Here is a 24,481-nt window from a genome sequence, read left to right on the forward strand (position 1 = left end):
AGGGAGATAAGGCTCTGACATAAAAAGGGACTTCCCCAAGGTCCCACAACACAACCGAGATGTAGTGATGTGGCAGAATCAAATGACGTTGCCGGATCTCGCTAGGTGCCAAGTCCAAAGCTCCTTACACCGTGACCCGCCACTGCCTCTCATGTGGAGATGAAGTCTTAAGTGCTTTATTATGATTTGTTTCCTGTGGCCCCGTGACAGAAGATTAGTGCAGTACAAGACAGCCTGGAGCAGGAAAAACTCAAGGGGCATGAGAAATGCCTTCAAGTATTTGAGATCTTGTCATAGGAAAGATGGATTAAACTTATTCTGTTTGGCCCCAGAGACAGAAACAGGAGCAAGAGGTGGACGTTTCAGAGAAACAAATTTAAGCTTGAGGTCGGGAAAAGGTTCCTAATGAGAGAGTGGAGTGAGCTGCCTGGGAAGTAGTGGGTTCCCCCTCACTTGAGATTGACAAAGAGACTTGCTGAGTATGTTACAGAGGAAATTTATTTTTTCAGACATAGGCTAGACTACAGGGGCCCCCTGATCTCTTCCAACTCTGAAATCCTTTGATTCTCAATTCATAGCCCAAATCTTTCATTTTACAGATAAGAAACTGGGACCTGGAAAGGGGGAAATAACTTTCCTACAGTCAGAAAGTGAGTTAACAGTAGGGTCAAAGCTCCTGGTTCCTATCCCAATGCTCTTTCCAAAGTCACACCCCTCAATCTGAACAAAAACAAAAAAAAAAATCTGAATCAGCTTAAAAGCAGTGGAGAAATGCAAACTGAAACAAGCCTGAGGTTTGACTTCACACCTTGCAAATTAAATTAGCAATGATGACAAAAGGGGAAGATAGGCACACTAATATATTATTGGTGGATCTGTAAATCAGTATAATCATTTTAGAGGAGAATTTGGAACTATGCAAATAAAGTGACCAAGCTGTCCGTACCCTTTGACCTAGAGATTCCTCTACTAGGTTTATTCTCCAAGGAGGACACGGCTAAGAAGAGAGTCCCCATACACATCAACACACTTACAGCAGTACTTTTTTGTAAGAACTGGAAATAAAGAAGATGCTCATTGACTGCGGAATAACTAAAGAAACTGTGGCGCATGAATGTTATGGAATATGACTGTTCTACGAGAAATGATGAAAGTGATCAATACAGAGAGGCATGCAAAGACCTACATGAACTAACAGATGCAGCGGGGAATAAGCAGAAACAAAGCAAACAACATGCAAAAATGGTTACATATGAACAGAAAGAATCACCACAAAAATGAATGCTGCAAAATTACAAAGAATAAGCACAACTCGAAAAGATAGAGAAGACACCTTCAACTCACCTATTTGCAAAGGTGGGAAGTCTACCACGATTGTACATGGTACATATTTTCAGATTTTTTTCATTGTGCTGATCAGTTATGCTGAAATTTTTCCTGTTTTTTTCTTTGAAAAATGCTATTACATGCAAAGCCTCTGGGTCGGGAGGAACTAGGGGAGGGTTTCTAGAAATTACAGTGACATAAAAAACACATTAATAAAAACACATTTTTTTAAAAACAGAAGCCATGGAGTAGATGTTCCTTGGAGACCACGGGGCCTCGTGGTATTGTCCTCAAGATTAGGTTCCCAGTAAAACCTCAAAGGGCACAAAATAGTCAATGAGAATGAAATGAGCCCCAAGCTATCCCACTCTTTCTTCAACATTTAATAAACTACCCAAATGACAAGAGTGATTTCCCCCAAAATGAAAAATAATACATTTGAACACCATAGAAAATTTGCAATGCCATTATAGATCCTTAGCACTAGAAAGGCTCTCAGAAATCAACATGTCCAAGACAATGACTTTAGACTCAAATGTCAAGTCTATTTGATGTACACATTTCTATTTGCCATCATGCTAAGTAGTCTTTTTCGCTTGTCTGAGCCAAGGGCCAAAGCGTTTCGTGGCACGCTTCCAAGCACAGTGGGGTACAAGCAGTCCAAAAAGGCAAGCCTGTAGATTTGAGATCCCTTCTTTAGGGTATCCCAGATCATCATCTCTTCTCTCCTCATACACTACCAGTAAGAAAGGGTGCCACCTAGAAAAGAAGGCCTTCACGCTCATAAAAGTCACATGATTTCATAGTAGACGTAAGCTGCATCTCAGACTCAGACTCATGATACAGTTAAAAACAGCATGTAAAAGCATTAGTATTTCACGAGACCAAACACAGCATTGGCTTGTGGGGGGAAAAAAAAAAAAGAAAAATCCAGCAATTGTTTATTCCCCTCAATGACTTGGCAAACAAATTACCAGACAATAATGACACTTGGCTCCATTCACCCCCTGGCTTTCTCTCTATAAATACAGGCTCCTGTTCCCATGCTCACAACAAAAGGCTGGACCATCGAGTTGTCAGGAAGATCTGATTCTATCATTGAAGCTATTCCTAGGTCATCAAAATGCAAAACGAGAATTCCCTGGAATTTGGGGGAGTAAAAGCACCAAAGGTGGAAAGTCCACTATTATACCTCCTACAATTGAGCTACGTAGTAGAAAAAAAGCATTCCAGGTCTTCAGTGGTGGCAGGGACCATATACGCCTGTGGGGGCTGCATGAATTTAATTACATGATGAATGACATTCAACTTCAATTAGGATTAATTGGTCCAAATCTGCTAGCACAGCTCCCAATAGCAGTCAGTTAAATGGCCTGCTACATAGTTAGATGCTAGTGACTTTTGGTTTTTTTTGGCTAAAAATCTCAGGCAGGCCGCATCCCAAGATCAGATGGGCCACATCACCAATAGGCCTCATGGCAGACACTCAGGTAATAAATGAACACCATGACAATTTACCAAAGACATATATGTATACACAAACGTGTATATATGTACACTTCAATACTTAGTATATTGAAGTAGACATATATACATATGCACGTACATATAGGTATACCCTTCACATCTCATGTATGTTATTGTGTGTTGCATGTGTGTATATGCATACACACATTTATTTTTAATCAGATGTGATAGAAAATTCACTTGAGTGGACCTTAAAAAGTTATTCCTCATGGCTAAACTGACAGATCCTGATAGGCTCCTACTATGATCACATAGATTTAATTTCCTGGTTTTATAAGTGATGCTTCATATTCCCTGCAGTTAATATTTGGTCCCGGTTTTTCTCATAGAGTTCCGTCATTGTCTGTGTGTCCTGGTCTGCCTCAATCACCTAGAAAAGAAGTAAAAAAAAAAAAAAAAGTAGTTGATGAAATTCATTTCTATAATTAGCCAGATGGATCTCTCTGTGAGAGAGGAAGAGGTTAATAGTTGCTTTACTAATGAGCCTGAAGGAAAGGAAGTGGCCAAATCCATCACAGCACACTGGAGCAAGTTTTATTGATCGCAGAGGACAGGGCTGGAAAGAACCTTTGAGACCATTTCATTCAATCCTTATGTTTAACAGATAATGTTATAACATTAGACTGTGAGCTCCTCAAGGACAGGGACAAAGTCTTTTGCCTTTATTTCATCCCCTGCACTTAGCACAATGCCTGACACACAGTAGGTGCTTCATAAATGTTTACTGACTGAACGACTAAGAGAATATTTCCCAACCTTGGGTCAATAACCACCCTTAGGCCAAGCTCCCTAATTCCAGATTAGCAGTTCTTAGTTTTTTCTGTATCACTGTGTCTGCCCCTGTGACAGTGCAATGAAGCCTATGAACCCATTCCCAGAATCATATTTTTAAATGTATAAAATAAAATACGTAGGATTACAAAGGAAACCAATTATATTGCAATAGTTATCAAAATATATATTTTTTTTAAAAAGTTCATGGGCCCCAGGTTAAGAATTCCTGCTTTAGAGTCAAATATTGTAACAACTCACTTATCTGGAAACCATTTAATTTAGCAACCTCATCCATATAGAACATGTTGTTGTTTTGTCATTTTAGTTGTGTCCAACTCTCTGTGACCCCATTTGGGGTTTTCTTGGCAAAGATACTGGAGTGGTTTGACATCTCCTTCTCCAGCTCATTTTACAGATGAGGAAACTGAGGCAAACAGGGTGAAGTGACTTGTCTAGGGTCACAAAGCTAGGAAGTGTCTCAGGCCAGATTTGAACCCATGAAGATAAGTCTTCCTGACTTCAGGTCCAGCGCTCTATCCAGTGCACCACCCACTGCCCATGGAATATATAGCCAGTAGAAGATAAGGCCTCCGGAGGAACTTAATCAGCTGCCTCCAAGAACGTAAATTAAGTTCATACACTAAACTAACAGAGGGGCCCTTACTCAGGCTACTGACTTATTTTAGATAGGACTCTAACAAATTAGGATAAAACTAGCATCTTCACTCACAGAGGGTGGCAGACACACACTTGTGAGGAAGACAACTGGAGAAATACACGGATGGTGGCCCAAAATGACAGGGGATAGCTGCCGTTAGTGTTATTCTCAGCATATTAAAAGCTGAGATGCGTGGGGCCATTCCGTGAAGAGGGACAGATATATCTTCACAGCTCCTATGGCCATCACTGGACACAGCACAGAACAGCAACTAACACTCATTATGATGACATGAATCTTCAAAAAAAATGTGTGAATTCTGTTCTGTGCCCTCTGGGGATTCCAGAAAGCCTGCCATTCAAAGGGGTTAAAATAAAAAGTGTTTCTGCTATCTGGACAATTCACTTTGGCATGGTGGGGAAAAGGTAGTGTGAGAGCTAACAGTACAAAGTGTGAAAGATTTGAAGTTAGAGAACCTGGGTTCAAATCCCAGCTCTGACATTTACTTCCTATGTGGAGTAAACAGGCCTTAGTTTCATTAATTTGAAAAAGAGAGGGACTGGATTAGACTTTTCCGGTCCTTCACAAATCTAAGTCATGAGTCTATGAACACATCATTTCCTGAAAATACTGGATAAGCATACCATCATTATTTTTCTTCCATGGGTTCAAGAGCATAATCATTTTAGCTCTCTCTCCTGCCAACACACAAAAAGTAGTACTAGTAGTACTAAGTAGTAGTAGTAGTAGTAGTGGTGATGGTGGTGGTGGTGGTGGTAGTAGTGGTAGTGGTGGGTAGTGCTAGTAGTTGTAGGCAGTAGTAATGGTAGTAGTAATAGTAGTACTACTAGTAATGGTGGTGGTAGTAGTAGTAGATTGTTGTTGTAGTAGTAGTAGTGATTAGTACTAGTAGTACTAGGTAGGAGTAGTACTAGGTAGTAGTAGTGGTGGTAGTAGTAGTAAGCACTTTACATAGAACCTTAAGGTTTGCAAAGCACTCTATAAACCTTATCTTATTTTATTTTTACAACAACCCTGGCAGACAAGTGCTATTATTATTCTCATTCTACAGAAGAGGAAATAGAGGCAGACACAGGTTAAGTGACTTGCCCAGGGTCACATAGATAGTAAGTGTCTGAGGCAAGATCCGAACTTAGGTCTTCTTGATTCCCAGTTTGGTGCTATATCCACAAAGCCACTTAGCTTAGATGCCTATACCTATACCTCTCTCTGGGCCTATGCCTTTCTGTCTCCTCATCTCTCTTTTCCCCTCTCTTCCCTCCCCACTCCCTCTCCCCCTTTCTTTCTTTTTTTCTTTCTTCTCTCTCTCTCTCTCTCCCCCTTCTTCCTCCCTCCCTCTCTCTATGTATGTACACATATATATGTGTATGTATACACATATACACACACACACACACACACACACACATACATTTCCATTTCTTCTCGCATCAAACAGATATATTTGTCCTGTGTCCCTAACAGGACTGTTGTGAGAATCAGACACATTTAGTAACATAGATGTAATGCTGAAAGGGATCTTAGAAGTTATGAAATACAATATCCTAATTTTTACAGATAAGGAAATTGAGTCCCAGAGAGGTTAAATAATTTGCCCAAGGACACACAGTGTTAGTGCGGAGGTTTAAACGCTGGTCCTCTGATTCCAAATCCAGGGCTCTGAAGTGTTTTGTAACTCCAAAAAGCACTACAGAAATGCCAGCTGTCACTCATATCATCATCTCCTTCTCATCTGTAAAATGTGGATAATCACACCTGCACCATCCACCTCAGGAGGCAAGCACGTGGTAGGTACCTCAAGTACGATAGAAATGTGAGCTCTTGCTACTATTACCCTCCCAGAAGAATCTAACCATGTTACCCCAGACAGAAAGTTGAAGAGGAGTCGTGTTTACAACCAGATGGTGCTAGCTCCCCTTGTAAACTAACTCTCGAGATCCTGCAACTTCCCACCCCCTGGCAGATGAATAGCACCTCATTCCAATCCCCAGTATGGTGAGTGTCCTTCTGGAAAGCCCCAAGACAGCCTGCTGTTCTTATGAGAGCTGGGGTAAACATACTTACCAGAACAGGAGAGGGAACTTTGAAGAGGGTTTGCTTAATGAGCCACTCCTCATACAGCTGGTGGATGGCTTCCAAATACTCCTGCAAAGTTGTTCAAACACACAAAGTTATGGTAAGTCTTGACATGAGCAAAATCTCCTTCAGCAATCCAATTTTGGCCACCAAAAGTGACAGCCAAATATAGCTACCAGGGCTGGGACTTAGACAAACCATGCAATGGAAAATGGCGGATGTCATCCAACCTTTGATAACAGACTCGGTGGAGAGGGGGTTTGGCCAACAGAACAACGTACGGAGGTTGCTGGATCATGGGCACCTGAAGTCTTCCCTGATCTTCAGCCCCATCAGCAACACCCTTCCCCTCAGGCCTCACCTCGAACTCTGTTGGGCATCTTTCTGATGCATTTGTCACGTGTATTAGGTACTAGTTTTATGCAGTGGATCTCCACAGGACAGGACAGGACTTGGTAGAACAGCTGGATTTGGAGTCAGAAGATCCATGTTTGAATCTCAGATCTGTGAGACCCTCGAAAAATCACTTAAACCCTCTGGATCTCAATTTCCTCACCTGTAAAATGTGAGGGATTAGACTGGATGATTCCTAAAGCCCCTTCAATCTCTAAATCTATAATATGAAGAGGGAAGGAGCTGTGTCAGAGCTCAACTTTGCAGCTCTCTCCTGGACATAACATAGCTCTCTAAACACAGCAGGTGCCTTTAAAAAGTTTGTTGAATGAATGATAAAAAGAACACTGAACCTGGGAGTCAGAAAGATGAGATGTGAGTAGCAATCCCACTATTTACTTAGTAGCTGTGTGACCTTGGATTTCACTTCTCTGAAATCCTGGGCTTCCTCTTTCCACGCCTCAGGTTATTCTTCTGATAACCCTTGGGATCAGAGATTTTGTAGCTGAGAAGGACCTCAGAGGACATCTAACCCAACTCACTCATTTTACAGATGAGAACACTGAGACCCAAAGATATAAGAGACAAAGTCACATAGAGAGTCCTGGTCTCCCAACTCTAAACCAAATGCTCTCTCCATAGGAGATGGGCGATGCTGCTTCCTGAAAGCCCTACCTCCTTTCACCAGCCATCTTGTGAAGATCAAGTCAATCTAATCCAATAAGTATTTATTAAAGCACCTGCTGTTTTCAAGGGATTATACGTGGTGCTTGGGATACAGAGACGAGAAGGGAAATAGATTCTAGAAGATTCTCAAAGAATTCGCATCCTTTTGGACACACACAACATATAGACAGAGAAGCATGCAACTGATCATTTGAGGACACAGAAGGATCACTGGCAACTCAATGGGTCGGGAGAGACTTCCCACAGAAACTGGTCCATGAGCCATGCCTGGAAAGAAGTGAAGGATTCTAAGAGGCAAAGGCAAGGAGGGAGAACATATTCTGTGCTTGGAGCCAGCCTGTGCAAAAACATGGAGGTGGGAGATGAAGTCTGGCTGAAACCAGAACGTGTGAAGGGATCAGATGGGATCGCGTGTGCAAATTTCTCTGCAAACATAAAGCACTATATAAATGTGAGCCACATTTATTATGCACCATATTATATCTGATACACCATTTGATACACCCAGTTCATCTTGCTCTCATCTCATAAAACATCTGCTTCCCTAGATGCTGCAATTCAATTTCCAGCCAAAATGACATGAGACTCCCATCTGTCTTGCTGCTTTGACTCTTACGCCACCAGCAGCAGCTGGTCTCCTGCCTGGCCTTTCCCCTTTCCCAGGAGACCATTGCTGCTCTGTGGCCAGCTCACCCCAACCCTGCAGGCCTTTCTGCCAACAAAAGTCACCTTCACAGTGACTCTCACAAGAGGGAGAGAAGGCAGCGCTCCCAAACTCCATTAGGTCTCTGTCTACTTGGCAGCTGCGGCAATTTCATAACAAGGAGCTTGGAATGTTACCACTAGAAGTGACTAAACAATCATTGTTTCTGTTGTTTATACAACTAATTATTTTCCTAATGTAGAATCATCCTTTTATCCCTGGAATGAATCCAACTGGGTCACAGCAAATAATTTGGGGGCCATACTACCGAAGTCTCTTTACTAGGATATTAGTTTAAAATTTTACATCAGCAGAGAAGATACTAGAATCATCACATCTCAGAGTTGGGTGGAACTTGGAATCTAGTCTAATTATCTGCCTGATGCATGAAATCTCCTCCCTAGCAACCCCTTTCTTTTCTGAACATCTGTTTGCTCATCCAGAAAACAGAGATAACACTACTCTGCACCCTCATTGTTGTAGGGATGAAAGTGCTTTGTAAAGCCTTGATTTTTAATCACCAGATTACATCATGATAAATGCCTTTTCATTCATTCATAATGGTAATAGCTAGCTTTTATAGAGTGCTTTAAGGGTTACAAAGTGTTTTACATGCTAGCTCATCTGATTCTCACAACAACCCTGTGATGTAGGTGCTATTATTATCCCTAGGCAGACAGAGGTGAAGTGACTTAGCCAAGGTCACACCTGAGGCAGGATTTGAACTCATATCTTCCAGGCTCCAAGTGCAGTGTTCTATCCACTGAGCTACCTACTCATTCATTCAAGAGTGACTGGCTTCTTTCTCAAGCTGATTTTCAGTAATGTTAACTGATCCTCCAAAGGGAACCAACAGATGTTCGGTTTTCAGAAACATGAATGGCTAAGAAGATACATGCTACAAGCCTATAGGAGAGTCAGACTCTGCTTTTATAATTTATAATACGACTATCACTGTGATATAATTCATGGTAATTACACTTACTGTATTCCTGTACAGTGTATGCATGCTGGTGTCTTATTCTCCTTGTATACCATGAGCTCCAGAACGGCAGAGATTCCATCTTAGAAACACTTTAAATCTCCCCAGCATATAGCATGGATCTCTACATACAGCAGAGGTCTAAAAAACATTTGCTGTTGTGTCGGGCATCCCCTTCAAAGAGTGAGCGTTCCCCACTGAGGAGTTCTGCAGGCCCAGGGGAAATTCGGGGTTGGCTAGAAGCAGTGACACTGGTTTAGAAAAACCAATGTTCTTATATATATGAAATTCTCCTTCATTATTAGTAGAGGTAGTAGGGAGAAAATAAATTAATTTGATAGTTATTAAGCACCTACTGTGTGCAGAGCACTAACCTAGGCACTGGGGAAGAAATGGTGCTTTGTCAGACATGGTTCCTGCCCTCAGGGAGCTTAGAATCTAGGCAGAGGCTTCGAGGAAGAAGGATTGCACAAATATGTAATACACTAACTTTGCAGTCATTATAGAGCAATACAGACTATAATAAGGAAATAAGAATAGAGAGGAAAACTAGAGCCCTCTTCCAATGCTCCATCATGGCAGGGGTTCCCAAAGGCTTTGTGAGGAAAGAGGAAGTTCTGGAAGGGCCAACAACAACAACATACATTTTTCTCAAGCACCTACTAAGCATATTGGGGGAGGGAGAAGTACTAAGACACAGAAATTTTGTATGAGAGATAAGACTAGAAAGGCAAAGTGGTACACCAGACTGTGGAAGGCCTTGAATGCCAAGAAAAAGAAAGGCTTTCACAGGTCTGCTAACTGACTGAATAGCTGCAGTTAGAGGACCAGCCTTGATAAGTCTGGAGAGGCTCATTACCAGAAGGCTGGACACTCATTCATTTTCTTCTAGCCATAGCAGCTCCTGAAGACTGTCTATGAAGGCAAGCAGGGGTAGTAATCTCCATCAGTGGATGGCGTGACCTATCCAACCAACTCTCAGGTCCTTGAATTATTGGAGAAGAGGGGGAGAGGAAGAAGGAGCAGCAAAGGCACAAATAAGAAGGCTGGAGGAAAGAAGGCAGGGCCAGAGGATTTGGGGGCTGGACTCTGAGTACAACAAGTTTCCTTACCAACGGAATGACTTTTTCTTCTTCTCTACATCTCTTCTTCAATCTCTCGTAACAAGTCTCAGGAGAGGTCCGGAGATAAACTGCCATTAGGAAACAATATCTGAATGTGCAATCACTGGGAAGAGTTTACAACATGGTTATTGAAAAACTGCCTTTGACTTCTCTATGGAAAAGCTGACGAGTGAATGACAAAGGGCTGAAGGAATGGGAGTCAGCGTCATCATCACTAACAGCTATCATATGATAGGGGCTGGCTTCTTCCACAGACTAAGAAGTAGCTTGAAGGTTTGCTGACTGCTTTGCAAATGATCTCATTCGGTCCTCTCAACAGCTCTAGGTGTAGAGGTGCTATTCTTATTCCCATTTTACAGATAAGGAAACTGAGGCAGACAGCACTTCAACTTACTTGCCCAGGGACCCATAGCTAGTTAAGGGTGGATAGATGTAAATGTATGCTTATACAGCTAGGTCTTAATCAGTGTGAATAATGAATCCTCTGAAGTGGTTGCATGTATTCAAATTCACACTATTTGAAGTTATAATCATACAAAATATGGTCATTAGTTCACAATGTGGGTTTGAACAAGGAAATTGCATCACCAGGGAATCCATGATTTCACTGGCAAAGAATACTCCCAATGAGGAAACGCCCTGTACCAATGGGAGACGGGCACCTGTTCTGCAACTCTGCAAATTAGTCTTTTGAGGGTTGCCCTTCCAAGTGTGTGTATGTATGTGTATGTATAAATATTCACACTGACCCCACTCTTTGTCCTCATGATGTCCCATATCACCTCAGCCTCCCACTCTTCCCTTTACTGGTTTAGCTTTCACCTTCTGGTTTCTCTTGCCTCTCTACCCAGACTAATAATTAGAGAATGCTAGATCTAGAAGAGGAAGTGTATTTGGTCCCAACTCCCTAAAGTTACAAAAAAGGAAACTGAGGCCCTCACAGATGAAGTGACTTGGCCTAGGTTATACAGCTAGTAAGCGAAAGGATTCAGACTGAAACCCTACTCTCTCAACTCCTAATCCAAAAGCCTGCTCCCCTACACCATGCTCCTTCTTGACCCAATGGTCCACATTTCAATGGTATTCTTGCCTCTATCCTTGAATCCTTCCCTCCCTTAATGTTCCACTGTTTCCAACCTGCTAACCACCTGCCCCCCCAACTCAATGCACCTTCACCACACTAACTCCTGAGATGTCAAGTATTGCTGGAGAAATCCATGCTCTCTAACCCCAGGTAGGACCCTCACTGCTCCATGGCTATACTTTTATTCTTCTCCTATGAACTTTCTATGACACACCCCAATTTTTAGAAATCTTTCCCATTTTCCTCAAGCCCCCAACTTCACTTTTATTCTCCTCCCTCTCGGCAGATTTTCATCTAGAAAGACAGAGGCTATCCAACATGAAAGAGTTTTCTCAACTCCCCTTCTCCACAAGGCTATAGGTTCCTGAGATCTACAGCCTGAATGAGAATACTTGGTCCAAGGGCCTCACTTGTTGGAAAGTGAGGCCCAAAGAGTGGGTTTGACTGGTCCCAGGACACACAGGGAGAAAGTAGCAAAGCCAGGATTATAACTCGCATCTTCTGTCTCCAAATTCAGTGTTCTTTCTACTCTACTAACTCTAAGCTCATCCACTAGATTACAAACTCCTCAAGGGCAGGGGATGTCTTCTGCCTTTCTTTAATCCCCAACACTTAGTACAGTGCCTGGCACCCAGGAGGTGATTAAGAAATGCTAGCTGACTGACTTCCAGCCACCACCTCCCTCCAAGAGCTACAGAGTGGGAAAAGGCATTTCAAAGCAATAAAGATCTAACTTAGGCTAGCCACAGGTCACATAGACACACCTCTTACCTATTAAATCAACTGAAACATCCATGTTCTTCACAATCCAGTCAAACCATTCAGATAAGACCACATAATCCACGTCAGGCATCTTGCCACTGAAATGAGAGAAGCAAACATCACTCCTCCTCCACGCCCAACCCCACAACACTCCAAGTATCAAAAACAATTGTGTCATGCCAGTCCACTGCCCAGCTCTTCGCCTTTGCATTAGCTGACCCTCGTGCCCTCAGACTCTTGCCTACCTCTTCCTCTAGTGATCCCTTCACCCCTCCAAAACTCAACTCAAACATCACTGCCTGTATGAGGACCTCCCCAAGGCCCCTCTCAGCTGCCGCCTCCCCTCAACATTACTCTGCATGTGTTCCATATATACTTATCTATGTACATGTCTCTCTAGTTAGAATGAAAGCTTCAGGAAGGCAGGGACTATTTCATTTATTGTCCTCATATTCCCAGAACCTTATTAGGTGTTTGCCATATCACAGGTGTTTAATAAATGTTACGTGGTTGATTGTATTTAGTGTGTGTGTGTGTGTGTGTGTGTGTCTTGTGCATGTTACAGAACATATACATGTCTCCCCTCTTAGAACGTAAACTCCAAGAGGGCAGAAATTGTTTCATTTTTGCCTCTGTATCCTAGTATTATGCCTGGCACATAGCAAGTAATGTCTGTTCATTGACTCTCATCCTCAAACTGGGGGAACTTCTTTATTTCATGGGTTGTTGTTGTTGTTGAGTTGTTTCAGTTGTGTCTGACTCCTCATGATTCCATTTGGAGTTTTTTTGGCAAAGATATTGGAGTCATTTGCCATTTTCTTCTCTAGCTCATTTGACAGATGAGGAAACTGAGGCAAACAAGGTTAAGTGATCTGCCCAGGGTCACGGAGCAAATACTTATCTGAGACAAGATTTGAACTCACAAAGATGAGTCTTTCTGACTCCAGGGCCAGCACTCTATCCACCGTGCCACCTAGCTGCCCACAATTTGTTGCTGTTTAGTCGTGTCCAACTCTTGGTGACCTCATTTGGGGTTTTCTTGGTAAAGATATTGGAGTGGTTTGCCATTTTCCTCTCTAGCTCATTTGACAAATGATGAAGCTGAGGCAAACAGGGTGAAGTAATTTGCCCACGGTCGCACAGCTAATATCTGAGGTCAGATCTGAACTCAGAAGATGTGTCTTCCTGGCTCCAGGCCTGGCCCTCTATCCACTGCACCACCTAGTTGCTGCTATTGAATGGGCTATACCCCAATAATGCCCAGATTAAAACAGTCAAATAGGTATTGCTCAATGGCAAAGAAAGGCCCCTCTGTGAGGAGCTAATATGCAGTTTGGGAGAATGTTGACAGTGACACCCATGATGATTTCCACGAAGCATAAACTGCAGCCTTATTGACAATTTGCTGACTAAGGCAGGGTGTTCCCTCACTCCCAGAGCTGGTGACTTTTCTGTGACCATCCTGTACTTAGTAACAGACCAAGATAAAATATGTTGCAAGCTGGACCAGCTCTTCACTGGGAAGCACACAAGGAGAGGAGATACATAAACATGAGAAGGAACAAGGAGACAGAAAAACACAGAGAGACAGGGAGACAGAAGTACACAGGGGCAGAGAAACAATGACACCAATAGATTATCACATTCCATCAACATGGAAACTTCAGAAGGGACACCCATGTAAACAGGGCAAAAGAAATACATGGACAAAAAGTTATAGGAGAAGACAGTATGGCGTGCTTTCAGCATCAGAAGCTCAGGGCTTTACTCCTGACCCTGTTATACTAAAATGCTGTGTGACCTTGAGAAAGGTCCTTCTCTCTGAGCCTGCTTCTTCCTTGGTAAAATGGAGATAATACTTCTTGCAGTCCCTAGCTCAGAGGGTTGCTGTGAGGCTATGGTTCTACATCTCCCCTCCCTTTCTCAATCAAACTCGCCCCCCAAAATTATCTATACTCTCTGCCTTCTTCTCTTCTTACTCACTTCCCAATTCTCTTCTCATTTTTCAATTGAAAATGGCCTCTCCCAAGTGACCAAATGATCTCTTAATTGCCAAATCTAACAGTCTTTGCTCAATCCTTGTCTTTCTGTCTTCTCAGCAGCCTTTGATGCTGCTGATCACTGCTTTTGCAGTGTCTTCATAAGACGTCATGCCCACTATCAGTGAATGTCCCCCAAGGCCCTCTTCTCTATACTATCTCACTTGGTGATTTCATCAGCTTTCACAAGTTCAATTATCAAATCTATGCGGATTCCCAGATCTATATATCCAGACTTGGTCTCTTTCCTAAACCATAGGCTTGTACCAGCAACTAACTACCTTTTGGACATCTCCAAATAGATGCCCTGTAAGCATCACAAACTCAACATGACCAAAACATCTTTCCTTCCAAACCCTCCCCTCTTCCTAACTTCCCTCTTACTGTCATGATTCCACTATCCTGGTGTACCTGGTATCACCCAGGCTTGCAGCCCTGGTGTCATCCTTAGTACCTCCCTCCCATCCTCCCCACGTAATTGATCTGTTGGCAGGTTTTGTCATTTCTATCCCAACATCTTTCGTATATATCCCCTCCTCTCCACTCACACAGCTGGACGCTGGTCCATATCCTCATCACTTCTCTCTTGATTATTACAACAGCCTCAGAACTGGTCTCTTTGCCTCAACGCTCTTCCCATTCAACTCTATTCTCTTCATAGTTGGCAAAGTGATTCTTCCCAAAGCTTTGGTCTAACTATGGTCATTCCTTTGCTCAAGGAGCTTGAGTGGCTCACTATTATCCCTTAGATCAATTATAAAATAAAAAAAAAAGTCCTCTGTCTTTAAGGCTCTTTTTTATTTAAGGTTCTTCACAACCTGACCCCTTTCTACTTTCATAGTCTTATACTTTTTTCCCCACTATGAACTCTACCATCCAGCAACACTGGACTAATTGCTGTTCCTTATATACAACACTCCATCCCCCATCTTTATGCCTTTACACTGGCTGGTCCCTTTGCCTGGAATGCTATACCACCTCACTTCCACCCAGGCCCTGCAGCTACTAGTGCAGGGCTGGGGAACCCATGGGCCTCGAGGCCACGGGTGGCCCTCCAGGTCCTCAAGGGTGGCTCTTTGACTGAATCCAAACTTCAAGTTGAATTCAAACTTCAAAGGACCACAATTGAGGGCCTAGAGGGTCACCTGTGGCCTCAAGTGCCTCCCCCACCGAGATTACCCCTCTATCTACTCTGTACATTTCTTGAATGTACCCAGGTATTTATGTTATCTCCCCATTTAGACGTGAGCAGGTCCCTAAAAGCAGGGACAATTTTTGCCTTTCTTTGTATCCCCAGTGCTTAGCACAGTGCCTGGCACATAGTCAATGCTTAATAACTGCTTGATGACTGACAGAATATTAGAAAATAGAATCACAAAACTAAATCACAAAACTAAAAGGGACTTTTGAACATGGAATGTCAGAGTCAGAAAAAGGCCTTAGAACACAAAATATCAGAATATAAAATCACAGAATGTCAAAACCGAAAGGGACCTTAGAAAACAAACGTGGGAACAGGAAGGAATCATAGAGGACAGAATGTTAGGACACACAGTAAAATACAGCATGTCACAGCTAGACAAGCCTTTACAACAAAAGACGCCGAAACACAGAACCATAGAGAGAACCTTGGAGGTTATGTAACCTATCTCCCCCCTGCTTCATTTTACAGAAAAGAAAATGAAGCCCAGGAGGGAAGTGACTTCCCCGAGGTTGCAGAGCTTTGAAATGGTACATTCAGATCTCCTGGCTCCTAGAAATCAAAGGTCAACCCTATGGTGATTAGCAGCAAGTCAGCACTTGGCATCTTAAAAGAGTTTTCCTAATCATTTTATCTCAGAATGCTTTTCCCCAAAGCAAGGACAGGAATGGAGGAAAAACACATAAATCACTGGTGTACCATGTATGCCATCTTGTGGTTACCAACAAGTCACTGTTTTCCTATAATAGATGTTAACCAAAAAAAGTATCTAGTGACCAGAAGGTTTAAGTCAAACTAAATTTATGTCACATTAGTTTGCCCTTAAGACTTCACTCTCACCCACTAAGAAAAAAAAAATCTGATGAGATATAAATCCCCCTCCGAACTAGAATAGCTATTTTCTTAGGCCTGGTCTTTCTGCATCCAAAACTGCATCAAAAAAAAAAAGGTATATTTATCAAGAGAACTGAACATCCGAGTCAACATTTCCAATATTATTATGATTACATTTAAGTTACAACTGATTCAAGAGCATTCAGGTTCCAACAAGTTTTTGGCCTATAAGATAATGATTAGCCACCAGCCTCTATCATTCAACAGACATTCACTAAGCGTCTATTCTGTGCACAGCGTGGAAATACAAAAATGATGCACAACAGTCCCTACCCTCAAGGAGCTTATAATCCCCTGGGGGGATCTAGAACGTATACAATTATACAAGGTAAAATATGAAAGGGACAAAGGAGAAATCCAGACAAAGGGTTCTGGGAAAATCTGAGCAGGGAGGAATCCAAGAAGACTTCAAGGAGGAGGTGGCACCTGAATCGGACTTTAGTATCCTATGATATAGAGGGGGTCTTACCGATGACCTAGTCATAGGAATACAGATTTAGAGATTGAAGGACCTTAATCCAGTCCCTTCATTTTACAGATGAGGAAACTGAGACCTAAGTAGATTAAGTTACTTACCCAAAGTCACACAGACAATAGAGTGGTAAAGAACCTTACAGATCATCTAATCCAATCCCTGCTTTTGCAAAGAAGTAAACTACGGTCCAGAGAGGAGGAACTGACGTGCCCATATTCACATGGCTCCTAAATTGCAGAGCTGATACTAAAACTCAGATCCTCTGAATCTCCAAATCTAACACTCTTTTCACCATGGAGCATCCATAACCAGTCTTGGTACAGTACCAAAGCCTTCAATAAATTTAATTCCCTCTTCCAGACTGTGCTGTCATCTAATAATCAGGCTCACCAAAAAGAAAAACAAAAACCAATTACTATAAATAACATGTGTAGCTTATTGTCCATGTTGTCTTAGACTAGAAATCCTAACTACTATCAAATTCTGGGGCATGATCTCAGAGGAGTAAATATAAGGTCCCCAAAATCAGAAGGGAAAAAAGTAACCTCAGTATTTTTGTTGTTGTTTTCAGTCCGACTCTTAGTGACCCTTTTGAGAGTTTTCTTGGCAGACACTGGAGTGGCTTGCCAATTCCTTCTCCAGATCATTTTACAGATGGAGAGACTGACGTAAACAGGATGAAATGACTTGCCCAGGGTCACACAGCTAATAAGTGTCCAAGGCCGGATTTGAACTCAGGAAAATGAATCTTCCTGACTCCAGGCCCATTACTGTCACCTAGCTGTTCAACTTCAGTATACAATCCAAAAAATTCCATCGGATAAGGTATCATTTTTATATGCCCCTGACTGCCACTCAAAAATACCAAAGCTTCAAGAAAATGATGATTAAACTTTGGTTACAAGATTATTTTTAGTTATCTGTGAATGGCAGACTTGCAGAGCTTGAATCAAAGGAACGAACCGATAATCCAAAAATGTTATTGCAGCCAATAGGTTCAGCCTTCCAATACAGCAAAACTCAAACCAGAGCTATGAGTGAACAGCAAAGTGCATTAGTTGACATCTTATCTCTTCTCTTTTCCATGTCCTGAAAAAGAGTGGGACTCTCCAAATAAAGGGAGCAGAAGACATGTGGATGAAAAGCCAGTGAGTTGCCGGGAAGAAAAGCAGACTGAAAGTCAGGAGATGTGAGTTCTCATCCTGACTCTGACACTAAGAAGCTGGTGAACTCGGGTAAGTCACTTCTGGGTCTCAGCTTCCTCCTCTATGAAATAAGATGATTAGATGATTTACAAGGAAGGTCTCCTCCAACTCCAATAGCCCATGTGTTAAAGGTCTCCTCTAACCCCAGCATTCTATGATTCTGTGATTCTAGACGTAAAGTCTACAAGTAGACACTCAAAGTGAACGAGATTGTGTCTAATGATAATAAACAGCAACTAACATTTCAATACCACTTTTAAGATTCATAAAGCACTTTCCTCATGACAAATCCTCTGCAGAAGGTTGTTCACGTTGCATTATTCCCATTTTATGGATGAAGGAACTAAGTCTCTGAGATACTATAGGATTTCCCCACGTTCACAAAGACACTTAATAAAATCATCTGCAGTGGGATTTGAACTCAGTTCTCTTGACCCCAAGTCTGAGACTCAATCTACCAGGGCATCCTGAATAGCTTCATGACGTGCTAGATGACAGAGTAGGCTTGGGCTGATGGACTGAATCTAACATGATGTAATTTAATAAAGATAATGATGACAGCCTTCAAAAGTCTGAAGGGCTAACAAGAAAGAAGAATAGGACTGGTTCTCCTTGGCCCCAAAGGGTGGTCCTGTGGCTAAAAGCTATAGGGGGACAGTCTGTGACTCAGAGAATCCAAAATTCTGAGTTGAAAGGAAGTTAGTCTGGTCTAACCTACCCCTGGAAAAGACTAGACACCCCCCCTCAATCCTCCAGAATGTATCTGACAAGCGGTTATCTTCCCTTTGCTTAAAGTAAGATGGAACCCACCATCTCTCTACAAAGCTCTCACTTTGGGATAGTTCTTCATTGTTAGGAAGTTCTTCCTGACATCAAGCCAAAATTTTTTGGACTGTAACTTCCTCTCATTCCTCCTAGTTCTGACCTCCTAGGCCAAACAGACCAAAACGAACCCCTCCTCTTTGTGACTGCTTTTAAAGTCCTTAATGCTAGCTTTTCTGCCGTGTGCGTCTTCTCGTACCCAGTGGAACTGTTCAACAGTAGAATGGACTGCCAGAGGAAGGTGAGATCCCAGTCTTCAGTAAGAACTTCAGGGAGAAAGGGGGCAGCTGCTCATCAGAGATGCACACAAGGGGCTCTTGCTCCAGGCTGGCGGTTGGTCTCAATGACTTCTGAGGGACTTTACAAATTGAAGAATCTACGATCTATGTTGAACGCTAGCCTGTTTTCAGTACTGCTCTCTTTTCTTCAACAAGAATTGATTAGCAATTTCAGAGAATCACATAGCCCATAATAACGGGTTATTGAATTGTAGTCAATCAGGCAACAAGCATTTATTAAGCACTTACTATGTGCCAGGTACTATTCTAAGTCCTAGGGATACAAAGAAAGGCAAAAACAAGATACCTGCCCTCGAGAAGCTCACGTTCAAATGGGGGAGATGGAGGGTAATCTCAGAAGGGACTGATTAGCATTAAGAGGCACTGGGAAAGGCTTCTTGTAGAAGGTGGAATTTCAGCCAAGGCTTTAAGAAAGCCAGGAGGCAAAAGTGAGAAGGGAGAGTATTCCAGGCATGGGGGACTATGATTAGAGGAGACATCTAAAGTTAGCAAGCTCAACCTCTCATCTTACAAAGGAGGAACCACAAGTTCAGAAGAGGGAAGCATTTTCATGGTTCACGGGATCCTAGTATTTCAGAGTTGGAAGGGTCCCTGTAGGTGATCTAGTCCAGGGGCTCCTAACCTGGGGATTACAAATTGACCCTCCATTTGATCTGTGGATAGATTTCATGGAGTCCATGAAAATGCATGGGTTAAAAAAAAAATCACATTTATTTTTCACTAACCTCTAACTAAAATTCAGCAAGTCCTTCACTTATTTAAAAATATGATTCTGAGGAGTCCACAAAGGAGTCCCTTTGTCACACTGCCATTTCGGTCCGTGACACAAAAAAGGTGAAGAACCCCTGATCTAGCTCAACCTCTCATTTTATAAGGGGAAAGAGGTCCAGAGACTGGATGGTTACTGAGCAAGATCACCCAGGTCTCATCAGTGCGAAAATCGGGGATGTGAACATAGGTCTTATGATTCCATAGCCAATGTTCTCTGCAGTATACCATGCTGTGATTGGGGCTAAAACACTAAGCCATTAACATTAAGTAATGTCTTGCCCAGTTTTGGGGATATATACCAGAGTTAAAGGGGTTCCATCAGACTTTCCAAACCAAATTAACTTTGGGTTGGAAGGTACTTTAGAGATCACCCTTAATTCTACATATGAGGAAACTGAAAGTCGGAGAGTGGGAGTGATTTTCCCATGATGACAGAGTGAGTAGCAGAACAGGGGCTGGAACATAGTACTTCTGACTTTAAATACAGTGCTTGGCTTGACCAAGTTCTCACAGGTAATTGAACAGCTAGGATTTGAACTCAGGACCTCTGACAATAAACCCAGTTCTCTTTCTACTATATCTAAGACAGAGAGTTGTTTTGGATGAAAATCATAGTCAGCACCACATATACCACAGGTACTCAATAAATATGTTGAATGAATGGGGAAAAAACAGTTTAACAAAAACTGTTCAATGGTTATTTTTAAAAATCAGTAAACCAAGAACCATACCTTCTATGCAAATTTTCTACAAAAATGTATTTTGCACTGTGAATTGACCTCTCCATCATCCGCACTGGTAAAATCTAGAGGAAAAAGGAAAAGCGGTTCACTAGTTTTGCACTTGATGTGGACAAATATTATGAAATACATAGAAACCAATTCTCTTCATTCTCTATTCTACATCTGAAAGTTAAGGTAAACTTGACAATGGTCCAAGCATGATCAATTTATTAGTTAGGTTAGTAGTAACCAATAAATTGTGTCTATAACCTCTCAATAACCAAACTAGTCTTCACATAATTTTGAGGAGTACGGAGTTGGGTAGGCGGGGAAGCCAATGCAATTGGTTATAGGGTAGACAGCATCGTTGGGGTGGTGACAACATGATTGGTTACATCAAAGAAAAGCTGGCGAGCACCCACGTGGGGCTAGTAACCACCCCTTTCCAACAATTAAGAAATGTTCATTGTTTTATGGGACCCATCTGTCTCTTGTAATCTGTGCTAGGAAATCAAAACTACCAGACGTGGTGTCTCTTTGGAAGAGATAAAAACTCCCCTAACTGCACAAGGACAGGCAAGGACAGACAGCATCTCTTTTTTTGGGGTGGTACCAAGTTAACTTGTAACTTTAAACTAACTCAGAGAGAAAGTAGAATTCCTGAACTCCACTCAAGGACATAGAAAGGTGGCTTTAAGCAGATGCAGACTCAATTATAAAATTAATACATTATAAAATCAGTTATATTGTACAATCAATACAGTAGAAACTCAAAGTAATATTAATTTTGATCTTTTCACCAGTCTGAAGAAGACCCTCATTGTCTCCACCCTGTTGGCTCTGGATGGTGGCTTTCCCTTCATCAACCCCATATTTCCCCAGGATGGTAGTTAATGAGGGTGGGTTTCCCAAGGATTTCCATTTTCATAGTTGGAGGAGTTGACTTCGATGAAAATCACTACTAGTAGAGAGCAGTGTGACCAAAGATGGGGCCCAGAACACTGTCAGTGAAGCAAAGATACTGGAGTGGTTTGCCCTTTCCTTCTCCAGCTCACTTTACAAATGAGAAACCGAGGCAAAAGGGGTTAAGTGGCCTAACTGGCTTCACAAAGCTAGTAAGTATCTGAGGTCAGATTTGAACTCATGGAGATGAGTCTTCCTGACTCCAGACCCAACACTCTATGCATTATGGCACCACCTAGCAGCCAGGTGTGGCGGAAGAAGTCAGAGAAGATTTGAAATCAGAAGACATGGCTTTGTTCCTTGCTACCTGCATGACCATAGATGAGTCTTTCTTATCCCTCCTGGCCTTGGTCACCTCCTCTTATAAAACGAAGGGGACAGGTACTAGAAGACCTCTAAAATCCTTTGACTATAGTTTTTTTTTTCATCTTTCATTATAGTTTATTGGATAAATACAAAGTTATAGCCTCATTTAAAAGATAAAACAGATTTTAAATGGTGTGCACATACCTAACCTCTGTAATGCAGAAACAAATTAGTTTAAACTCACCATTAGGCACTTTTTTAAAGTGAAATTTTGGAATTTTAGGAGTTATGCAGTCTTTTCATACTCCTAAATTACAAGCAAAATGTGTTTCTATATATAAAAAAAAACATGTAAAAATTCACTTCTAAAGATACTGAGGCATTTTTCCATTTCTTCCTTTCCCTAAAAGTCCTGAAAATAGATTTCATACATTAGATTAATATCTGCAGTACTGTGAATAGGGGGAAGGAAGGAACAAAGAACTTGTACACTTTAAATTGTGACCCTCCTTCTGTCTCTGTCTCTGTCTCTGTCTCTGTCTCTGTCTCTCTCTCTCTCTGTCCCCTACCAGAAGGGCCATCAAGATTTCCTCAAATGTAGAAACAGGTTTATTGCAGCTAGTTTATAGAGTTTAGGACTTGAGGTCAGGAAGATGTGAGTTCAAATCCTATCTCAGAAACTTACCAGCTGTGTAACCCAGACAAATCACTTAATTTTTCTGTGCCCTGGTTTCATCATCTATAAAAAGGGGATAATAATAACACCTACCTCCTAGGGTGTTGTTAGGATCCAAAAAACATACATAAAATGCTTTGCAAACTTTGCATTATATAAATGTTGGCTATTATTATATATTACTCCTATTAAACCCAGGCTATGATTATTATATATTATTGTATATTGTTATTTATTACATTATATAAAATAATATATTCCATTATATATTATTATTAATAATAACCTTCCAGTGCATATTTATAACCAAATGTCACTAGCAATTGGGGGACAAAGGTAGGGAATCATCTACTTTGATTCTTGACCAAATATTTTTTTTTCATTGGACCTGGGATTTCATGAGTGATGGGAACCCCCAGGAAAGAAACTCCACCAATGCAGTCCCACAACTACACAGCAACTTATGTCTGAGTGCTGCTTGGGGCACTAAGAAGTCAAATGATTTGTCCAGGGTCATATAGCCAGCGTGTGTCATGGTGGCAAATGAACCCATGACTTCTCAACCCTGAGACCAGCTCTCTGGTCAGACTATACCACTCTTCCCCGACCTGTTAACTTTAAGAAATGTAACTTGGGAAAAGTGAAATTCAGACTTGCAAAAAAAAAAAAATTAAAGCATTTGTTTTCCAAGGACACATATGAACCTGTACCTTACTCTAAGTGTTAATTTTTATAGAGGTGTAGTTATGTAACCATGGGAAGAATCATTCACATTCATTAGTTAGCATATATAATGTTGCTGGAAGGGGTAAAAGGACAGAAAAAGTCAAATCTGGAAGGGACCTTAGAACACAGAATGCCAGAGCTGTGGGAAAGTCCTTAGAACAGAAAACGTCAGAGCTGGGCAGTACCTTAGAATGCAGAGCTAGAATGGATGTAAAATTATAGAGAAAGGTAAAAGGAAATCACCTCCTTCATTTTCTCATTTTTCAGATGAGAAAGCTGAGGCCCAGAGAAGAAAAACAGATGGCTTAATATAGCTAATAGGGTCAATCCTAGAACTAAGGTCTTCCTTCCAGTCTAATGGACAGATTTTCTACTATACCATGTTGTATAGTAACTAACTACAGGTAAGACTTTCTTCCTACTAAAAAAAATAAAAAAGAAAGGTTTCCTAAAAGCTTATTCTTAAAGAGTTCTAGAAAGAAAGAATGAAAATTAAGTGCATGAAACTCACCAGAGGCTTGGTGTGTTGCTCCAGCATGGTAAGCTGCACATAAGTCTGCAAGGTTATCCCCCATCTTGAGGCATCCTGATACATCAAGCCCTAGAAGGCAAAGGGAGACAAACATTTCACTTACATTGCAGGTAAAAGAATGGCAAAACTCCATAGGATTGGGAGCAGGAAAGAATCACATTCCCCTGAGATTTTACAAGGAAGGAAACTAAAATAGGGAAAATGCCTCCGCCAAAGTCACACAGCCAGCAAGGTAGAGAGGCAGAAATAAACCCATGTCCTAACTCCAAATCCGGAGCTCATCCCAAGGCTTTAGACAAGTCTTTCCTCTCCCAAAGGAAAAATGGTGGTTACAGCAGTGGTTCTCCAACTTTTGGTCTCAGGACCCCTTTACACTCTTAACAACCCAAAGAGCTGTTGTCTGTGTGAGTGATAGCTACTGATATTTGGGCAGCTAGGTGGTGCGGTTGAAAGAGCACCAAGTCTGGAGTCAGGAAGATCTGAGTTCAAGCCCAGCCTGACACTTACTAGCTGTGTGATGCTGGACAAGTCACTTATCCTGTTTGCCTCAGTTTCCTCATCTATAAAATAAACTGGCAAAGGAAATATCAAATCACTCCAGTATCTTTGCCAAGAAAATCCCAAGTAGGATCACAACGAGTTGGACATGACTGAACAACAATCTACTGATATTTACTATATAAGAAATTAAAACTGATAAAATTTTTTAAATACATATTGATTCATCAAAAAT

General features: G+C 41.6%; 1 protein-coding gene across 1 annotated transcript in view; it reads right to left on the reverse strand.

The window, feature by feature from the left end:
• Nucleotides 1-480: 480 nt before the first annotated feature.
• Nucleotides 481-24,481, reverse strand: part of LOC114027903 (thymidine kinase 2, mitochondrial-like) — a 46,633-nt gene continuing 22,632 nt past the window's right edge. Inside the window, exons 5-10 of the mRNA XM_027842079.1 lie at nucleotides 23,728-23,817; nucleotides 20,555-20,628; nucleotides 12,127-12,215; nucleotides 10,260-10,339; nucleotides 6,371-6,451; nucleotides 481-3,223 (exon numbers count right to left, since the gene is read on the reverse strand). Coding sequence (XP_027697880.1) covers nucleotides 3,125-3,223; nucleotides 6,371-6,451; nucleotides 10,260-10,339; nucleotides 12,127-12,215; nucleotides 20,555-20,628; nucleotides 23,728-23,817 — 513 coding nt within the window. The 3' untranslated portion in view covers nucleotides 481-3,124. The remainder of the gene's footprint in view (nucleotides 3,224-6,370; nucleotides 6,452-10,259; nucleotides 10,340-12,126; nucleotides 12,216-20,554; nucleotides 20,629-23,727; nucleotides 23,818-24,481) is intronic.

Source organism: Vombatus ursinus, unplaced genomic scaffold (genome assembly GCF_900497805.2).
Source record: "Vombatus ursinus unplaced genomic scaffold, bare-nosed wombat genome assembly UNPS02014864.1, whole genome shotgun sequence".
Classification (NCBI taxonomy): Eukaryota; Metazoa; Chordata; class Mammalia; order Diprotodontia; family Vombatidae; genus Vombatus; species Vombatus ursinus.